The sequence below is a fragment of the Amblyomma americanum genome, chromosome 8, assembly GCF_052857255.1.
Source record: "Amblyomma americanum isolate KBUSLIRL-KWMA chromosome 8, ASM5285725v1, whole genome shotgun sequence".
In the NCBI taxonomy this organism is placed as follows: Eukaryota; Metazoa; Arthropoda; class Arachnida; order Ixodida; family Ixodidae; genus Amblyomma; species Amblyomma americanum.
In genome coordinates this window covers 32,939,877-32,956,801 of record NC_135504.1, presented here as the reverse complement: position 1 = coordinate 32,956,801, position 16,925 = coordinate 32,939,877, and the positions used below count along the sequence as shown (strand labels likewise).

The following is a 16,925-nucleotide window of genomic DNA, read 5'->3' as shown; positions in this document are numbered from 1 at the left end:
AAGCCCAGAGCCGCCAGCTTTCCTCTAGTGAATAGTAAGAAACTCTATGGTGTCTCTCAAGCAACTGTACGGAGCAACGTTCAATATATCAAACGACTCTCTGTGCCTCTCCAAGTCGTGCTTCTAACTGCTCTCCTGCAATGACTTTATGAACCTAAACAGAGCCGCATCACTAGGTTGCCGAGCACGTTGGGAGAGAGGCAAGTAAAGCAGCACTGCCTGCGCAGCCTCGAAAGTAGCCTTCAGTCTGGCATGACCACTTTCCAAATGACACCCCTGTCATCCAGAGAAACACATGTTTGGAGTACTGCTTGTCACGCTGTGAAGCCAACCTAGATGACCTAGCCCGTGAATCCAACCTAGCCTGCCCTGTTTCACCGTCAAAGCATCACAGAAACAAATAAAATGAGTGATCATTGTGTTCACAGTGAACTGGCAACAAAATTAGACCTCTTCGGACATGTGGAGACTAGTTCCAAAGCACTGTCTACTTAAAAAGCAAGGCACAAGAAGCAGCATTCAAAGCACTGACCAATACAACTCAAGACCTTTTACAGAAAACTCACTAGTTGGGCATTCCACAATACTGGCTGGTAGCCAGTTCCATTCACAAAAGGTATATCATTATATAAAAATTTTCAATAATGTCAAATCCTTTCATCCAATTTTTTAAATAGTACTAAACAGACAACTGATAGTCTCTTCTACATTCGAAGCCAAATTTCATTGAAATTTGTATTCTAAAATTCACACACCTCTACGTTTATCATAATAAAGGTGCAAAAAATCTGCTTATTGGGGCTACTACAGTCACATCGAGGATGATGTCACGAACATACCAAGGACATGAGAAATAAGAAGAGCCTCATTTCTCATAGTAAATGCATCTGAAACACGACTTGGCATGAATGCAGTCTAGAAGTGTTGAGCTTTCTTTGTGAAAGCAAATATAGGATGTATAAAATTGTTTTCAGTGTTCCTACACCACAGATTCTCTTCAAGAGAACCCATAGTAATTTCATTCTGAACATACTATAACAGTAACCACGCCGGTGTAAAGAAATTGCAGCATACCAAGAAGACTGCCGCAGCAAGGCAATTACAAGTCTCAAGCTCACCTTATCCGCATATCCGCAACTGAACAAGAACATAATCTTCTTCACAGCGTAAACCTTGTTGTCTACTTTTTCCTTCACCTACAAAGTTATCAACAAAGAACACAGAGCAAATGATACAAAGACAGCATTAGATAACTCTACTAACAGACCAAACTGAGTTAAGTGGCATACCAACCACCTACCTTGTAACAGGTGCCAAATCCACCTTTACCAAGCCTTCTTTCTTGTATAAAGTCACGTCTGTACTGTTTTTCAGCTTGACCAGTACGAGGTGTGAGATCCGACTGGGCTCTGAAGGCAATGTCAGAGAAATTAAAATGAGAAATAATTTTACCTAACACAGCTTAATCCAATCTGATTCTGTGACATAAACACTGGAAAGCAGCAACTTGGTGAAAATGCACTTGAGAATGACAGACAAGATAAGGGGACGACATGACTGCACATAGCACTGTATAATTATTGGCTCCTGCACATGCTTTCGGAGGTGTAGACTAGCAAAGAGGAGAAAAATAGCAAAAGTAAAAGCGTTACAAACAGTAAAAAATCATTCCATTTCCTCATCTGCAGTAACACTATGTCCCTGTTGGCCTTTAGTGCAATAGCCATGCTCCCCCATTGTGAGTTGCCTAACTCCCACGTAACCCGAACTGTCATTTGAGCACTGAACTTGTGTGTGTGGCAGGGGCACCTAACGCTGACTGCGACATCCTTACACAACCTCAATGTTTTTTACCACACAATTCCTAACAGCTAGCGACTGATTGCAGCACTATTTCAGGTCACGTGCACCGCAACATCTTATTGTTCAGTCTGTCATCCTCAAAAATTAACTTCCAGATTTCTTCAGTCCATATATTGGATTCTTTGCAGCAATTGATCAGATTTTTTTCTAGCTGTGAGACACTATACAGATCTAACCTTAACAAGATATCTAGGCAAGGACAAATATTCAAAAATTTCAAACCTAAATCGAATATTAGCACTGAATATTTGTATTGAATTCAAAACCTCAGTCTCCTGTAGATTTCTGAAGTTCAAAAGGACACAAATATACTGTTAAAGACTGATTACCCAAAAGTGTATTCACAAGCATTTGCCTTCTTTGCAGGCAAGGCCAGGTGAGCTCCAGAGATGGCAACACAGCTGCACGATGGTTCTGTGCAGTGTTTTACTCATGAACCGTTTACTTAAGACATTCTTAACATGATGTAATATTTACTTAAGCTCCTGCTTAAGCGTATGACGATAGTGTAAGCGACAGTGTAATGGGGCAATTCTCATATATGCAGGTCATTCTCTACTTTAAGTTCACAGATCCCTGCGATTCCTCATGCCCATCCTGGCATAGTGCTGCAACAGTTAGGCAATCAGCCACTGCCCTGTGATGGCAGGTGCTCCCAGCGGTGGGCCTTGTGCGACACAGGTTGCTGTTCCCGAGCGACCAATCATTAATTTAACTGCCACCTGCCATGGTGGGCAGTTTGCTCACTATCCGGTGGACAGGTTGTGATGATGCCGCAAGGTCGTGTGACCTAGGGTAGCCCACCTGCCTCCTAGGCTGCTCTCTGAGGACCACCCTGCCAAAGCCATGCTCGTTATTTTTCGCTCACAACATCGACACCAGATTTTCTGGCAAACGGGCCAGCCTTTAACGCTAAAAGGGCAGACCTTTGAGCGTATAAAAGGAAGCTTGTGAGTGTCACAGGCAGCATTATTGAAACAGGAAAATAAATTTCCCATAAGAGCCACAATATACTGAATGCTGTTGGAATAGAGTTCGATGTGCCGATGAGTTCAGTGAGTATGTTATGGCGCTGTAGTGAAACTGTATAATCTATTGATGGGTGCGTATACGTCGACCCCATTCACACTGCTGAGTGTACTTTCAGGGACTTAATGCCATTAAACGTGCCAGTGTGGCACGTGTGCTGCAGTGTTTTGTCCTCCGGAAGGGGATGCCTGTAATATGCATGGGAGATATGGGATTTACTTCCCCAAAGCAATACATGGGCCATGAGAGACGCCATAGTGGATTGGCTAAGCATGAATTAAGGCCAACGCAGGGGTTCTTCAACGTGCACTGACACTGAACAGTACTTGGGTGCCATGCTTTCGCCTTCATCGCAACGCGTCTGCCGCGGCCGGCTGGGGGATTGAGTTTCAAAATGCTGTATGCCACGTAGCCTGTGGCAATTCGAATAAAATCAAATCTTCTAAACATCTCTAATAATATGCTCCTTGCGAAACAATGAGAGCAGCTTGACGGCTGTACGAGCGCTTTTGAACAGACGACAGAGCACGAAAGTGCAGAGGACAACCAAAGAACATGTGCGAGCGATACATGTTTATTTCAATGTATCGCCACTAATTTTTATGCCACATTAGGACGAGCTGCTGTGAGCAGATCGAAACCTCGGCTAGTGGTTTTCAAGTTCATTAACTGAGCTTCCAGGTTATGCGTGCAGATTACTGTATGCCACATATATATTTTTTTCTAGTAGTTTTTATTGATGAGCAAGAGAGCGCCAGAAATGTGAGTGAATATCCAAACTGGCTGAATTGTGCACACTGAAGAACAATTCGTTCGTGATGTAAATTTTTGGAAAGTTTTTTCTGAGGCCAAGTTATATGCTGCCACATTTTTCTTTAAATCTGTTCTTGCAGGAGAAGTGTTTCATACTCTCATCTTTTTGAAAAGTTTAGGATGAAGCGAATTTCCGCAAGTGTATCTCATCTCATAATTTTACCTCTGTATACTGCACACGCACACATGCACAAAAAAAAAAAAACGCGAAGCGTGCACATGAAACTGCAGGCAACCGGTAAACATGCCACTGCTCGCGGCTTTCAGGTGAAAGGCGCACTAGCGCCACCATGCGGCGGCTCAAGGTTTCCGTGATTTTCGCCTCATTGACGCTGCTGCTCTTCGGCCTCCCTCATCCCACTACCCCTATCTAGTTCACTATATACTCTCAAGCGAGCTACCCTTTCCCCGCCGACGCGCCTTCCAAGACTGTCTTCCCGCCCCTTCTCGCAACTCCACTCCCCTCTCCTCACTCTCTTGGAAATCCGCTTGAGGCCTCTACGATCAACCACGCCGCCGCCGATGCCAATCGCGGAGGCCACGCTTTGTGAAGCAGGCCTTTCATGGGAGCCAAGAGGTGGCTGCACTGACACTCACGGACACCACTCATTGGTCTCTCTGCTGGCGCTGTGCATCTGTATCTTTAGCTTGAGTGGTTTGATTGCCGCCCATGTACATTGCACGTCTTGTCTACCCCATCGCACGCTTTTGTCACTCTTGTTGCGGTGCGGACGTTTCATTGGTTTCGTTCAAATCTCTGTCCCTGGTTTTAATTTGGGATGGCGGAGGGGAAAACCGTGCCCATTTACATTGTATTCAGCGGGTAGAGATGATGAAAGCGGCCTGGGCGGAGGTGACGGCCACTGGTGTGCGGAACTACTTCCGCAAGGCCAGCTTCGTCGACACACTGCCTGATGCCGAGCCTGATACTTCGGAAGATGACCAGCCCGGCGGCGATTTATGGCAGCGCGTCGTCGAATCCGAGATAGGGGGTCATGACATTGGTTGTAATGATTTTATCTCTGTCGGTGACGACGCCGATACCACGGAACCGTGCACAGACGAGGGCGTTGTTTCTGAAGTGCGGGACGAGAGTGGCGCGGAGGAATCAGATGAGGATGAAACTTCGGAGCCAGCATCCGTAAGCGCACCTGTAGCAATGGGCTACATAGAGAGCCTCAGCGAAGAGCACGCTTCTGCTTTAAATAAACTAGAAACTTCGCTCATCGGATCTGCAAAAACAGATGTCCATCACGAACTTTTTCACAAAGAAAAAGTTTTGTGTTTTGACAAGCAACTGTCTTTACAGCTGTGGTCCACTTACTACGAACTTCAGGATATAACGAACGGACGCCACGTGACGCTCATATTCGTTATAAGCGGGCTCAACTACAATTCGATATTTGAACTGATATGAACTGAACTAAATTCATAAGGAAAAAATGTGATATCTGCACATGTGTAGAAAAAAACCGTGTGCGCAACACTTCTAATGCCGTGCAATGCTAATAAATGTAATCTAAAGACAACTTCATGAATAATTCGATGCGTCATAACTGTATTTATAATGCTGGAACAAGAACATCTGAGCGTTCACACAGCCACTAGTCTCCCCTAACAGCAGTGCACAGTATAACCTTGTTACAACAGATCCGTTTTCAACAGATATACCGTATAAACGCATGTAAGGGCTGCACCCCTGTATGGGCCGCACAGTGTTTTCCAGAAGGAAATAATAGAAAAAAATAATATCCTTGTAAGAGCCGCATCCATACTTTCCATACGACCCATGTGTGAATAGCCTTCGAAATGCACACGCCGTGACCTCCGTGATCAGCTTCGGCTGCGAGCAACGGCCCACTTCATTGCGGAGGCAACGCATGCGGACAGGAGCTTCCAGGTGCCGCCCATGGATGGCACCAGAGGCCGCGGCTCATCATCATCATCAACTTTTTCCTCCGCCGCGAGCTCCCGCTTTTCATATCGGCATCAGCTCTAGCGTTTGGTTGCTGTCAGAGGCACAGGTGTTAGTTGTGGCTTTCGCGTGCTGCTGCGGAGCGTTGTAGTTTTAGCACGATAAGGCAAGCACCTTAATAGCTACACGGCTGGGAGTTTGCTATCGAACACGGCAAGCGTGCGGCGGACAGGAAATTCAACGTAGCCGAGAAGTGCGTCCGACGATGGTGCAAACCAAAAGGACGCATTGAGGAGCACAAGCTGCAAAAAGCGTGCTTTCCGAGGCAAGCCATGCAAGTTTCCTGAACTGGAAGAAGTGCTGCTCTGCTAAGTGATGGAAGCGCGCAACAACGGCTACGCATTGACAGCGGACGTGCTGCGCAACTTCTTGTGGGATGAGCGTGCACCGGCCAGCTCGCAGTGGCAATACACCGCGAGTGGCAATTGAACGTAGAATAAATGCTGCTGATTTCCTCATTGGTGTGTTTTTACTTTAAATTTTGTTTTTGTTAATCGCGTGTATGGGCCGCGCCCCAAATATTGGCCCTCAAATCTGGAAAAAAAAGTGCGGCCCTTACACGCGTTTATATGGTAACTAAGGGCTCGGCTTTTCGATTTTTATTGTTTGAAAATTCAGCGGACGTTTTTCTATGTTTAATTCAAAATCTAATTTTCACCTTTCGGTGATATACGTGGTATTTCATTAAAGTCACAAGTTATGTATAGTTTAACTTTGCTTTATTTTTATCATGAGCAACTGATGTACCATCGGGGCAAAAGTAACAGACACCCCCTTCAGGTTCTGACCCTTGCCGCCTGACCAAGCACTTCTAGTGTAAAAATGGACCCACTGCGCCGGTCTTGACACCAGAAGTGTTTTGTCAGGTGGCGGCCCCATGCAGAGTGGCACGGGCCGGAACTTGGAGAGGCGAGGTCTGTTACTTTTGCCCCCGACGGTACCCGTCATATTTTGGAGCTGCACTTGAAGAAAACGCATTACTCTGGGAGTCAAGTGATCGGACCATTACATAAAGACGTATGTGGAATTCTATTTCCCTCCATATGGTTGCAGAACACATGAGTCGAGCTACATGCATATGTGCTTTGCATGCTTGGACATGTGGAATGATGTCTTTCTACGAGCCCCCTTGTTGGAACTTTTTTATCTTGTTCAAATAAATCTTATTCAATATCTTGTTCAAAAAAGTACCACCGCAGGAACGAACTATGAAAGGTGCAACTGCTTCACAAGAGTTATGCTCGTGAATACAATGAAAGAAAAGGCGATCGCTAGCAGAAATCGAGAAGGAAGAATAAGACTGCACATTATGTAATGGCAGCTGCGATGGTCCCCTGCCACTGAGCCGCCGAGGAAGCAAAAATGTTTAATTGCGGGGGTTAACATCCCAAAGCAGCACCAGCTATGAGGGACGCTGTAGTGGAAGGCTCAAATAAATTCGACCACCAAGTGCACATGCACTGACATCATACTGCACATGGGCATTTTTGTATTTTTTTTACTTTAATTAAACTGGTGCGGTCAGGATCAAACCAGCAACCTTCGCATAAGCAGTCAAATGCAAAAGCAACGGAGCCACCGTGATTAGTGTTCAGGAAACTAGGAAGTTAACTGTTCAGTGCTATTGGCCCCCACTCGTGTTGCGTATATACAGGGCCCTTTGTTTTCGGATAACACCCAATTTTATTCGACTCTTGCATCCTGAAAATATTTCTTAAAAAGCGGGTTAGGCCCGATTTATGCCCAAAAATGCACCTCGCTGCAAACGTGCTCGACAGTAAAAGGCAGGCCTTGATTGTAGACAAGGCAACACCACCACTTTTCGTGCAAATGAAAACAGGCTCACTCCCCCTTAATCTGCGTGAAATCCAGAACGTCAAAGCTGCCTTCAATGTGGCTGGAAAAGGAGAGCTGTCAAAAGGTAGAATGGTTTTTAGCGAAAATCAGATGGAAAGTGCGATCAGCTCGGGCCCGATTCCTGCCGGTCCTCCCTGCTAGCCAAAGGAAGGGTCATTCGTTGTTAAAGCCGAATGCATGCCCATAATTGGACTTACCACAAGCAGGCCCTTGTCTTTAAATTTAAAAAATAAATCTGAGTGAAGGAACAGCTTCTGACTGAGATTTGTACGAATGGTGAGTTTTTGGTTTTTCAAGAATGGGCTTTTTTCTGTGCACCCCCCCCCCCCCCCCCCCCCTTTTCGTGTCAAGATTATAACTCGAAAAAACAAATTCTGTAGGAACCTCTGAATAAGACCGATTTCTCCCTGAAAATTTTGAAAACAAAACACTATTTCTACACTCCAAATTCTGTTCTGTAAAAAATAAAACTCGAAAGCGAAGGGCCCTATGTATATGCCTATACACTGTATAGCCATAATACTGCAATGCATACAGGTGCGCAAAAGTTAATACAAGATAAAACACAAGGTTGTATTCAGCAAGGTGTGATAATATGTAACAATGGTGGAACCAGCGGAACGGACACAGGACAAAAGGAAGTAGGCACACACACAACAATGCTGGTGTAGTGTGTGTGCCTACTTCCGCTTGTCCTGTGTCCGCTTCACTGGTTCCACCATTGAACATTATGAACCAACTAGCCCAGCAATTTACTCTATTGATAATATGTAACTGTGCCACAAGAAGTTCAGTGCTTGGCTAAGATAAAGAGTCAAGTGCGGCACAGCATGCCAACTTTTTTGTGAGAAATAAAAAAAAAACTCACCCAGGCAAGGCAACCGGGCGGTCGTTACTCTGAAACAATTTATATATATATATATATCAGTCAAGAAACATAATACGTCTGTGCAGCGAAATGATCAAGTCGCATACCTCAGCAAGGTGAAGAATATTATCAGTAGCATGATAATTTGTTTACTATAGCAAAATTCCACCAATAAGTGCTGTTTTTCTGCATGGGTATTCAATACAGATCGTGCCCCTGAGACAAATATAACCCACTGTGAACACAGAGCTATGCCAGCATATATGTAAACAATCACCATGTATGAACATTTAAAAAACAAAAACAAAAAAGCAGGCCAAGTCTGACAGCATCTTTTTGTCAAGAGCCTTAAATGTTCTTTCTACTAATGCTGTCCATAGAGTAAATGCTTCATTACAACAACGTGGAAAGCGTGAAACCAAAGAGAACCGTAATTAAGTAAGCCACAGCAAATCACTGGCCCAAATGTAACTCTAGACAACGAGTGTGAAGGATCTCACCTGAATACTGCCAGCGTGAAGATAGCCCAGAAACGATATAGTAATGACTCTAGTGAACGACAGCATGGCGTCCAAAATGTGCAACACGTTGACTTCCCTACTGTGCGACAGGGGTGGAGTAGAACTCCGGTTCTGTAAAATAATTCCACAAGAGCATAGGTGCTAGGCACATAATCTGGCACTCCTGAGCAACTATAGAGCTTTATTGGAGCACTTTAGAGCACATATACAGGGTGTTTCACAGAAGACTTTACGCAATTTTTAAACATAGGCTTTTTGAGTCGGAAGAGCGCTTTTTTTCAGCACAGCTTTGTCAGCAGTGTAGTACGTCAGAATACAGCTAAGATGCGCTAACTAGCAGGTTGGTTAACTAATACTGCATGGTTAACTTTTTAACTATTACTGTTAGGGTCCTAATTATTGAGAGGCGTGTAGCCCATCATGAGGACTATTCATATCAGTTTTTTGAATTTCGAAAACGCGGTTACTTTTGCCACAGTGGACACACAAATTTTGGCTATTTTCGACAAGTTACGTGCACTGGAGAGGTTTCTTTGCCTGCAAGCTCCACGAAAGCGCATATATATTGGCGCGATGTAGCCAAAATTTGTTGGGCCGCAGCGCCGAGGGTAACTGCGTTTTCGAAATTATAAAAACTGATATGGATATTACTTATGGTGGGCTGCACACCTCTCAGTAATTAAAGTGCTTAACACTAATAGTTAGAAAGGTAACTATTCATCATTAGTTGACCAGCCTGCTAGTGAGCACATCTTTGCTCTATTGTGATGTACTACACAGCCGACAATGTTATGCCGTGTTATGCCGAAAAAAGCTCTCTTCTAACCCAAAAAACCTAGTTTTAAAAACTGTATTAAGTCTTAGGTGAAACAGTCTATATACCATACTGACTCACATAATCAACTTTTTTTTTTCTCTCCTAGTCTCCTTCCTTGTGTCCCATCCTTCCCGCTGTGTGAAGTATGAATGTTAACCAACAAGCCTAATTCACAACACTTGTGCATTTTTTCCCCCCAAATTTTTTTGAATAGCTTGGGGCTGCATTCATACATGGAGGTAAAATATTCAGGAATAGTTGGAAGCAGGCAAAATGAGGTAAAGTAGGCTCATGGAATAAATACTTCATTTGGTACGACTAAACTTTCAAATAAAGCAAAGCACTCTCTTCAGCACAGTTTTAGTGTTCGAGAGCATAGTCAACAATTTTTATTTTATACCTGCATGTATAGCTCACATAGCGGCCATAATGCTATCCAAAGCAAACACAACTACAACTGACTGTAGGCCTACTCCCATCATCATCATCATCAGCCTTACTACACCCACTGCAGGGCAAATTCCTCTCCCATGTGTCTCCAATTAACCCTGTCCTTTGCCAGCTGCATCCACCCTTTTCCTGCGAACTTCTTAATCTCATCCGCCCACCTAACCTTCTGCCGCCCCCTGTTACACTTACTTTCTCTTGGAATCCACTCCGTTACCCTTAAGGACCAGCGGTTATCTTGCCTTCGCATTACATGCCCTGCCCAAGCCCATTTCTTTCTCTTGATTTCGATTAGGATGTCATTAACCCGTGTTTGTTCCCTCACCCACTCTGCCCGCTTCCGATCTCTTAACGTTACACCTATCATTTTTCTTTCCATGGCTCGCTGCGTTGTCCTTAACTTAAGCTGAACTCTTTTCGTTAGCCTCCACGTTTCTGCCCCGTAGGTGAGTACCGGTAAGATTATGCTGTTGTACACTTTCCTCTTGAGGGAAATTGGTAAACTGCCCCTCATGATCTGCGAGAATTTTCCATATGCGCTCCACCCCATTTTTATCCTTCTAGTTATCTCCCTCTCATGATCCGGATCAGCTGTCACTACCTGCCCTAAGTAGACGTATTCCGTCACAATTTCTAGGCTCTCGCTGCCAATTGTGAACTGTTGTTCCCTTGCTAGGCTGTTGAACATTACCTTGGTTTTCTGCATGTTAATTTTTAGACCCATCGATCTGCTCTGCTTGTCTAACTCATTGATCATGATTTGCAGTTCACCTCCTGAGTGACTCAGCAAGCCAATGTCATCAGCAAATCGCAGATTATTTAGGTATTCTCCATTTATTCTTATTCCCAACTGTTCCCAATTCAGGCCTCGAAATACCTCCTGTAAACATGCGGTGAACAGCATTGGCGAGATCGTGTCTCCTTGCCTGACGCCCTTCCTTATTGAAATTTTATTGCTGACTTTATGGAGGACTATAGTAGCTGTGCAGTTGCTATATATATCTTCCAGTATTACTCCTTCCATACTTCAGCGCAAAGCCCAAACACGAGTTGCTACAATCCTTAATATGGCAGATGGAACACTATCATCAACACTATCAGCAGACTGTGTGTTGTGTTTTAAGGCACATAGGCAATTAAGGCCTTCATGTACCAAGCACATCAACCGACTGCATGCAAAAATAAAGGGGCACGCTTATTACACACAGGAAAAAGGTTGTACAGTTTCCACATTCATAGCGCGAGTAAATATGTTAATAGTATTTTGGAGCCAGCTGTGCTTTATTTATCAAAGCAAACTGCTGATCAAGCAGAGAATTTAGAAATAGATAAACTATAAAGAAGTTGTCGCTTGCGGTGTTTTTAACGTCCTGAAGTGACTATGACTATGAGAGAAGCCGTAGTGGAGTGCTCCGGATTTATTTAGACCATCTGGGGTTCTTTAGTGAACTCCGACATCACACAGCACATTGCCATTTTTGTACATGCCTCCACCAAATATGGCCACCATGGCCAGAATTGAACTCACTACCTTGGGATCAGAGCCACTGAGCCACCCCGGCAGGTGCTTTGACGAAACTGAATTCTGGCTGACATCTAACTGCTTTAAAGCAACCCAGTTTCAGGACATGGTAAAAGCCAAAGGTGGTCTTCAACTTAACAAAGCATACAAGGGCCATCAACAATGCACACCAATGGTACTGAAGTAATGGTTTCATTTAAAATAAATAAAATAGCGGAAGACTATTCTCTCCTAGAGGAAGTTGTTTGTTGGCTGTTGTTTGTCAGCTGATGCAAATGTGGTGAGTAGCCCAAGGACTAAGCGCAGAGGCACCAGAAAAGCTTGATTGAACAGCTCATAACAACACACTTAGCCTCCACTGCCCCCACCCCTGTTCCCTGCTCAGAGAAAAGAAAAAGGCTATTGTTAAATAACTTACCAGTGCGAATACAAGCTAGATAGAAAGGTACACTTTGTTTACAGTGACTGAGATGGCATCAACAAAGCGTGCCCATAAGGTAGCCACCAAAAAGCTACTTTGCCCATAGCAAGCCCGGTAACTACTGCCACCCAAATAGCACAAGATACTGCTCTCTGTCATGGAAAATTCGAGCATAATTTTGATCCAATGCGAAGGCATTGCTGTTGATCAAAAGAATGCAAGTATTTTGGGGTTTCACTGAGTTTTGCAGACAAGCTGCACTCTCTATTTTTCTTTTTTGCAATGTAAATTCACCGATTCATTTCTTATTGCAACAATCACAAAGTGGTTAAGTACCCTTAATCACAAAAAAGATTATTAGTTACATAAATGCTTACGGTATAAGTAAAGGCATTTTTGCACTCACCTCAAGTTGATTTGCAGCCATTAGCGATCCTGAAAAAGACAGTTCTCCTTAAAAAGAGGCAGAATAGGACATAGAACCACAAGAGAAAGCTTGCCTTGTGAAGAATTTCGTGGATATAATCCCCAGGCAGAGGGGCCACAGTCATGGGGACCCTCATGAGAGTGTCTTCACCCTCACGTCATGAGAGCTTCGCTCAATGGGGTGAGGGTGAATTGGCGCAGAAAAATTTGTGAGGGCGAGGGTTAGGGACCGAAAGATGCACGGGTGGAAGGTTGGTCTCAGTATCAAAGTTCGTGCCTGACCTGGCCTTTCCCAAGTTTCTGGTCCAGGGTGCAGCCTATTCAAGCACACGTGCAGATGCAGGAACGACGACTAAACGAAAACAACTAAACCAGAACTGTAGCCTAAAGGCGGGCAGCACAATCTGTGCTCCCCATCAACTCCGAGCGGCATACAAACTACATGTGAAACCATGACAGTGACCTAAAGTTCGTGGTTAACAAAGTTCTATCCTCGTTTAAATCTACTTTTAATAGACGAAATTTTGCCACTGAGCTCCTTGAGAACTCATGTTTGCAATTCCTAGATTTGAGATAGCTTTTTTAATCACTTCTGTCGGGCATACATAAAGGTCTAAAAAGGTTTTTTTCACCCCACAATTTCTGCCACTCCAAGCATTTCAAGGAGAGCAGACGCCAGATTTTGCTTGAGAGTTTTCATCTTTGTAATAGTACATTCCACACTACAGACTGTTCCGCAATTAAATGCGCCCCATAGAATGCTTCTCTTAGCTATACTGATCAATCGTTAGAGATCAAATTTCACACAGAAATGGCATTTGGTCAGCAGAATCGTTTAATGCTACATTTGCTTGGGGTACCTGCCTGAATCGATGAAAAAGTCGAACATTTGAGTCATTTGCGACGACAATGAAACAAATCAAGTTGTTATATCAGCTACTGCACCTGTGGCACCATTTAGCAAGTTGGCCGTGGAGTTTTGGCAAAGGAGGAGAGTGGCACTTATAACATACTTAAACACTGCTCCACCTTCTAATTCACAGGTACACACCTTAGCTTCAAAGCTGAAGCGTAGACAAATGAATGCGCAGTTAGTTGCCCCAGATGGGTATCATACAAAGGCTCTCTCAAACCAGTTCTCTTAATACGTGTAAAAACAAAAGTGCTTCGAAGTCTCTACGCTTGCTGGCATTCAGTACTTGGTTGTTGCATTGATGAGTAACACCACAAGTATGACCACCTGCACTCCTTTTAATGCAAATTCAAAATATGCAAAGTATTCCGCAAAAATGCATTTAGTGTTCCGTTCAGGAAGTGTGACATAACTGCTGCTGGAGTTTCGTCGAGACGAAACATTTATTGACGCTGAAGTTTGAGCCACACTGGGCCCTCGTTCCTCATGCATTGTCTCTTTTTGAGAAGGTACGAGTACCACAAGATTTCTGATGGCAGCATTGCCATTAAGTACCACCACGAAGAGTAAGAACACTTAGCGCCACATGGTTTTCTTTTCTTCGCCATTATATCTCCAGAGGTTTGGTATGGTTAGGTTATGTCCAATTGTCACAACTGAAGCAGCACTGTATTGCTTTCTAACATAAACCCAAAACGGGTAAATTTTTTCCGTGCCTAGTGTTTGACCCAGACAGAACAATAAAAGTGTTACCAGGGTTATGTTGAGATGTAGCTGTAATAACAGTCGCTAAATGGGGCAAGATTTGATCTAGATGTAACAGAGCGTTGTTAGTTACGCCTGGATCATTGTTGTTCGGTGCCAAAGCCATTTCACAAAAGTGTTTCGGTAAAAGGACAGCAGCGTCACTTCTGCCGGCGGCCTGGAGAATCGCGCCTGGCTGAAATTCTCCTTGCACTCACATAGATACCCTATTGGCTGGTTTTAACGAAATGATGAACAACCTTTTTCTTTAACGGCACCTTCTCTGCGCAGTTTGATAGTAGCAATAAACTTTATTATGGACAAAGTGACGAGTACTTGAACTTAATCCCCGGCTGAAGCCTCTAGTCCCACGTCAGATTACGTCACAAGCAATTAACTATCGGTTCGGTTTCGTCGGGCTATGTGCACTGAGTGCACTCCGAAGTTCTCCGTAGCCGGGAAGGGCGCAAAATGCCTTTTCTCATGCAACACTAAACAGCTGATCAGAGTCGAACAGACAGGTAAAAATTAAGGGCTCGATCAGCAGCGGGCCCAGCTCACCACTTTAATAACAAACTCTGTTACTACTACTATGCAGCGTAGGGGGATTAGCCATTCGGAGGGCAAGGACGGGAGGTTTCCAGCCCGGCGATTCCACGGCAGAATAGATAGGCAAAAAAGGGGCTAAATATAATATCGTACCGCCGTTAGGTCAACTCTCCACGCCGCCTCCTAGCATATAATAAGGCAAAAAATAAACATCAAGCACCTCTTTAACAATATAAAAAGTCGTACGAGCACTTACCGTCGCCTCCAACGTGCATATCATTCATCCCACGAATCAATGACGGGTCCCAGGATCGGCTGGAGAAAAAAAAAAAGACATTTGGAGGTTAGTTCTACCCAGGCACGAAGACTCGGAGTCAACGTAGTGGAGTGCCAAAAACGTCTCCGAGTTGAAATTAATGCCGAAGGATAGCACTGACTCGTATGCCATGGTAACACGGAGAGACAAGTCGAGAAGTGAATCAAACTTCGTGGATTTCAGGAACAGAATGCCGTGATTGGCAGTCGCTGCTCACGTGGGCAGTACTGCTCAATATAGAGGAGGCTTTGGCGCGAAGCGCAGGAACATGCTAGAACTACAGTGCTCTAGACTAGAACATACCAAAAAAACGCTAGGGAGCAGTGATGCCAACCTTAAAAAATTTTTCCCTAGATTTAGAGAATTTTTTTTTGCTTTAGAAATCTAGCGTCTTTTTGTGAAATTTAGAGATTTTATAAGGCCGTACAATTGCCTAAAGGCAAGCATGCCCGATTATTTTTCCTTCCGAACAGAAAAAAAACTATAAAAAATGCTAATTACTGCTTCTTTATTTTTGGTGTTCTTTAAAGTCGATAGATGGCGACAGCAGTTCTGCAACGCGAAATTATCGGATGCTGCACAGTGAGGAAAAACGAAACCATATGACTTTACAAACTGTTTAATCGTGATTCGTGCGAGTAATCTCTGGTGCTACGAGTGACTGCTGCTCTACGAAAGAAAAAGTTGAATTTTGACTTTTAATGTGTGGATAAACGCGCTACGTTTACGCTCACCGCGTACCTTCACCATTCAAATGTGCTGCATGTCAGATGAAAACTTCTGGACCAGGAGATTTTGAGGAAGGTGAGCCAAGCAGAAAGAAAGCGAAATCTTACGACAAAAAATATCTGACCAAATGGGAAGCGGATCCGAAGTACAGATTGTGGTTGTCAGCGAGTAAAAAAGGGCCCTTGTACTTTTCCTGCAAAGCATGCATGTCTAATTGCAAAAAGGTGGAAAATCAGAAATCGACCGCCACCTTGCAAGCTCCAAACACAAGAAAAACGCTGCAAGCTTGTAATCGACCCGCACGCTGATATCCATATCATGTCTTCAATAAGTGGGCAAACTCAAGCAGACATCTGTCAGAGACTGAAATCAGAAATTTTGCCGCGTTTATCACGGAACACAATGTATACCTTTTAATACCATGGGGCACTTAGTTGATGTTGTCAAGGCGTCGTGTGACGACTCACAGATTGCAAAGAACTTAAGTTGCCGCCGGACAACTGTGCGCTGCCATCATAAAGAATGTGCTTGGAGAGGAGAGTCGCGAAGAGCTCGAGCTTTTGCGCAAACAGAAGTTCTCCCTTCTGGTGTAAGAGTTTACTGACAAGGCAACGGTGAAGCATCTGTCACTCGTCGCCCGAGTAATGAACGTCGACGGTGGCATAATGAATGCGTTTTTGGACTTAGTGATGCGACTGCCAGCCCTCTCTACATTAGCCTGAAGGCAGTGTTCAGTGCTGCGGAAATTCCGCGCGACAAAAATTTGATTGGTTTTGTGGCTGACGGAGCGAACATGGTGATGGGTGCACATCATTCCATCCCGTCGCTGCTACAAGCAGATATTCCAGGCCTCTTCATTATGAAGTGCGTTTGCCATTCGTTCCATCTATGCGCCTCGTATGCATGTGAAACACTTCCAAGAGGAGTTGGGGTCATCTGGCACGCGATGTACATCTTTCGACTACTTTTTGTCGCCGAAGCAGACATCTGCCTTCCAAGAACTCCAGAAGCTTGCAGGGGTGAAACCACATGCACAAGCTGTTGCACCCAAGCCAAACAAGGTGGCTGTCTCTCCAAGTTGTTGTGACACGCTTGCTTGAACAGATGCCTGCCCT

The 16,925-nt window shown here is 44.3% G+C and overlaps 1 protein-coding gene across 1 annotated transcript in view; it reads right to left on the bottom strand.

Moving 5' to 3' along the window:
• LOC144101267 (eukaryotic translation initiation factor 2-alpha kinase 1-like) overlaps positions 1 to 15,403 on the bottom strand; it is a 54,606-nt gene extending 39,203 nt beyond the window's left edge. Inside the window, exons 1-7 of the mRNA XM_077634363.1 lie at positions 15,203 to 15,403; positions 15,022 to 15,080; positions 12,540 to 12,568; positions 8,906 to 9,037; positions 8,406 to 8,434; positions 1,301 to 1,409; positions 1,119 to 1,196 (exon numbers count right to left, since the gene is read on the bottom strand). Of these exons, the coding sequence (XP_077490489.1) occupies positions 1,119 to 1,196; positions 1,301 to 1,409; positions 8,406 to 8,434; positions 8,906 to 9,037; positions 12,540 to 12,568; positions 15,022 to 15,080; positions 15,203 to 15,213 (447 nt within the window). The 5' untranslated portion in view covers positions 15,214 to 15,403. The remainder of the gene's footprint in view (positions 1 to 1,118; positions 1,197 to 1,300; positions 1,410 to 8,405; positions 8,435 to 8,905; positions 9,038 to 12,539; positions 12,569 to 15,021; positions 15,081 to 15,202) is intronic.
• Positions 15,404 to 16,925: the final 1,522 nt, after the last annotated feature.